Source organism: Octopus bimaculoides, chromosome 8, assembly GCF_001194135.2.
Source record: "Octopus bimaculoides isolate UCB-OBI-ISO-001 chromosome 8, ASM119413v2, whole genome shotgun sequence".
Taxonomy (NCBI): domain Eukaryota; kingdom Metazoa; phylum Mollusca; class Cephalopoda; order Octopoda; family Octopodidae; genus Octopus; species Octopus bimaculoides.
The window spans coordinates 13732832-13736106 of record NC_068988.1 but is presented as its reverse complement, the minus strand read 5'-3'; the positions used below and the strand labels follow the sequence as shown (position 1 = coordinate 13736106).

The 3275-nt window shown below is 35.6% G+C and overlaps 1 protein-coding gene across 5 annotated transcripts in view; it reads left to right on the top strand.

The window, feature by feature from the left end:
- The window catches only part of LOC106879197 (threonylcarbamoyladenosine tRNA methylthiotransferase), a 30321-nt gene that overhangs the window by 23554 nt on the left and 3492 nt on the right, over window positions 1-3275 (top strand). For all 5 annotated transcript variants that reach the window (XM_052969947.1, XM_052969946.1, XM_014928659.2 and 2 more), the window contains exons 9-11: window positions 591-736; window positions 913-973; window positions 2256-2375. In XM_052969947.1, the coding sequence (XP_052825907.1) occupies window positions 591-736; window positions 913-973; window positions 2256-2375 (327 nt within the window). The remainder of the gene's footprint in view (window positions 1-590; window positions 737-912; window positions 974-2255; window positions 2376-3275) is intronic.

Sequence of the window (3275 nt, the reverse complement as noted above, 5' to 3'; positions counted from 1 at the left end):
GTTTCTGTTGTACCTGTAATTCAAAGGGTCAGCCTTTTCACACTGTGTTACGCTGAATATCCCTGAGAACTACATTAAGGGTACACGTGTCTGTGGAGTGCTCAGCCACTTGCACGTTAATTTCACGAGCAGGCTGTTCTGTTGATCAGATCAACTGGAACCCTCGACGTCGTAAGCGACGGAGTGCCAACAACACCAGTATCAATTCTGCTGTGGTATATATATATATATATATATATATATATATATATATATACACTACAAGTTTCATCATGGTTTTTGTCTATTAAAATTCACTCACAGTGCATTAGTTAGTGCAGGGCTATAGTAGAAGACGCTTACCAAAGGTGATGCACAATGGAACTGAACTCAAAACCATGCAGTTGCAAAGCTAGCTTCTTAACCACAAGGCCATGCCTGTGTCTATGGTTTCAATAATTCTGAAATGACATTTTCATATTGACTTTTAATGCCTTTCACAATTTCCGTGTTCAAATTGTTTACTTTGCATATTACAATCTTCTCCACCACAGTTAACAGTATACATGTTAGTTATGTTAGTTATGTTATTTTTGTTTTTTTCATTGAAGGAAATGGCTAAGATTTGTAACCACCCACGAGTTTATGCCTTTTTACACGTTCCTGTGCAGTCAGCCTCTGACAGTGTTCTCATGGACATGAAACGAGAATATTGTATTGATGACTTCAGACATGTTGTAGATTTTCTAAAAGAAAAGTAAGCCTTTTTTTTTTTTTTGTATGTGTGTGGTTAGGAAACAAGCTTCTTACCACACAGTTAACTCACAAGAGTTTAAAGTTTTTTTATTGCACTTTGTAGTTTTGCCTTGAAACGTCTTGTAATCTATAAAGACAACCATTAATTTGTTCCTTGGTTGTTTTTTTTTTTTTCAGAGTTCCTGGTATTACCATTGCTACAGACATTATATGTGGCTTCCCAACAGAGACAAATGAGGTATGAGACAGTCAGTTCTTAATTATTATGGTGTGGAAGGAAGCAAAATGTATGCATTTATATGTCTATGTTCTTTCTTTGCCTCTCTATCTATCTTTCATGCACACATGGACAAGTAGCTCACATTTTATTCTCTCAAATTTTTTTACTCTAACTTTGCTGGAAGTCTTTGAATCTTAAAAGAAGTTAACCAAAGTTTTAGCTTGATATTGTGAAATAACAGGGTCTAGTATTGTTTCCTTTTGATATTTTTAGCATTTTATTTTGTTAATTCCTTGATGCAAGTATATGTTTCATTATTATCATAGATTATATATAACAGAAGTTGTTGTTGTGTGATAGCCTTTTGATAAAATTATGTAATACATTAATTATTTTTGAAAACAATGTAAAAATCTTTATGCAATATTCACAAATTTGTAATAAAGAATAATTAGAAGTCCTTATATCTCAGCAAGTAGAAGGTGCATGGCTCAGTGGTTAGAGTGTCGAGCTCACAATCATGAGGTAGTGAATTCGATACCTGGATCAGGCTGTGTTGTGTTCTTGAGCAAGACACTTTATTTCATGTTGCTCCAGTTCACCCAGCTGTAGAAATGAGTTGCGCCGTCACTGGTGCCAAGCTGTATCTTTCCCTTGTATAACATCAATGGCGTGGAGAGGGGAGGCTGGTATGCGTGGGCAACTGCTGGTCTTCCATAAGCAACCTTACCCAGACTTGTAGACTTGTGCCTTGGAGGGAAAGTTTCTAGGTGCAATCCCATGGTCATTCATGACCAAAGGGGTTCTTTACCTTTTAGAATAACTAGGGAGATCTGGATTGAAACATTTTATGCCACTGTGTTTATGTGCCAAATATATGCTCTTGTATAATGTACACGCATAATTATGAATAATAAAATCCTACAAACACAAATTTTTCTTTTGTATTACAATGTATAGAAAAGAGGAAGGTATAGTCATATCTATTATAACTGTTGTATAAAAGATATTGCTAAAATTCATGCATCCTAAACAAGACAAAACAAATTCGAAGTGATGTTTGAATTTTCCTAGATGGTTATCCTGTAAGGGACGACTCCAACTACCTCCACAGGAAATTATAAAAATTGTAATGTGTGTATATTTAAGCTCTAATTGTGCATATCTAGTTAAATATTATTACTTGTGGTTTAATAATTCTTATTTCTAATACCTTCATAGCTCCTACTCTTTTAAACCAGCACATATTTAATACTGAATATTTGATGACTGTTAATGTAAATTGATATTTTTGTTATAGGATTTCAATGAATCTTTGGCACTTGTTAAGGAATACCAGTTCCCAAGCTTGTTCATAAACCAATTTTTCCCTCGTCCCGGTACTCCTGCTGCTAAAATGACCAGAGTTGATCCTCAAGAGGTAATTTTGAAAGTTTTCAGTTTATTCTGCATCATTCTCATCATCATTTAATGTCTGTTTTCCATGTTGGCATGAGTTGAACAGTTTGACTGATGCCAATGGCCAGAAGACTGCACTATGCTCTAGTTTCTGCTTTGGCATAGTTTCTACAGCTGGATGGCCTTCCTAATGCCAACCACTTCACAGAGTGTCCTAGAAGCTTTTTACATGGTACTCTTAATGATTAGTTGTTGTAAAAAGCTTACTTCCCAATCACTTGGTTCTAGGTACATTCGTAGTGCATGACACTTTGGGCTTCTTTTACTATAGCCTTGGGCTGACAAGCCTTTTGAGTGGATTTGGTTGAAAGAAACTGAAAGAAGTTCATCATGTGTGTGTGTCTTTGTGTCTGTATTTGTTCCCCACCATCGCTTGACAACAGGTGTTGGTGTGTTTATGTCCCCATTACTTAGCAGTTTGACAAAAGACATCAATACAATAAGTACCAAGCTTAAAAAAATTAATAAGTACAGGGGTTGGTTCATTCGACTAAAATCCCTTCAAATTGGTGCCCCAGCATGACTGCAGTCTAATGGCTGAAACAAGCGAAAGAATAAAAGATATGTAAAGTTAATAATCTCACAAATCTCTGAAATACAAAATTTCAATTTGTGAAAGTTTTAATGTTAATCCCATTTCTCACAATGCTGCCTAATGGCAGTGTTTATTATTGTTAGGTAAGGTGAGCAGGATTTGCAGAACCATTACAGCATCTGATAAAATGCATTACAGTATTTTTTTTTTTCCAACTCTTTACATTCTGAGTTCAACCTTGCTTTTCTTTCATCTGGATTCGATAAGATAAAAGTACCAGTCTACAACTGGGTTGATGTTATCAGCTAAACAATGCCCCCCCCCCCC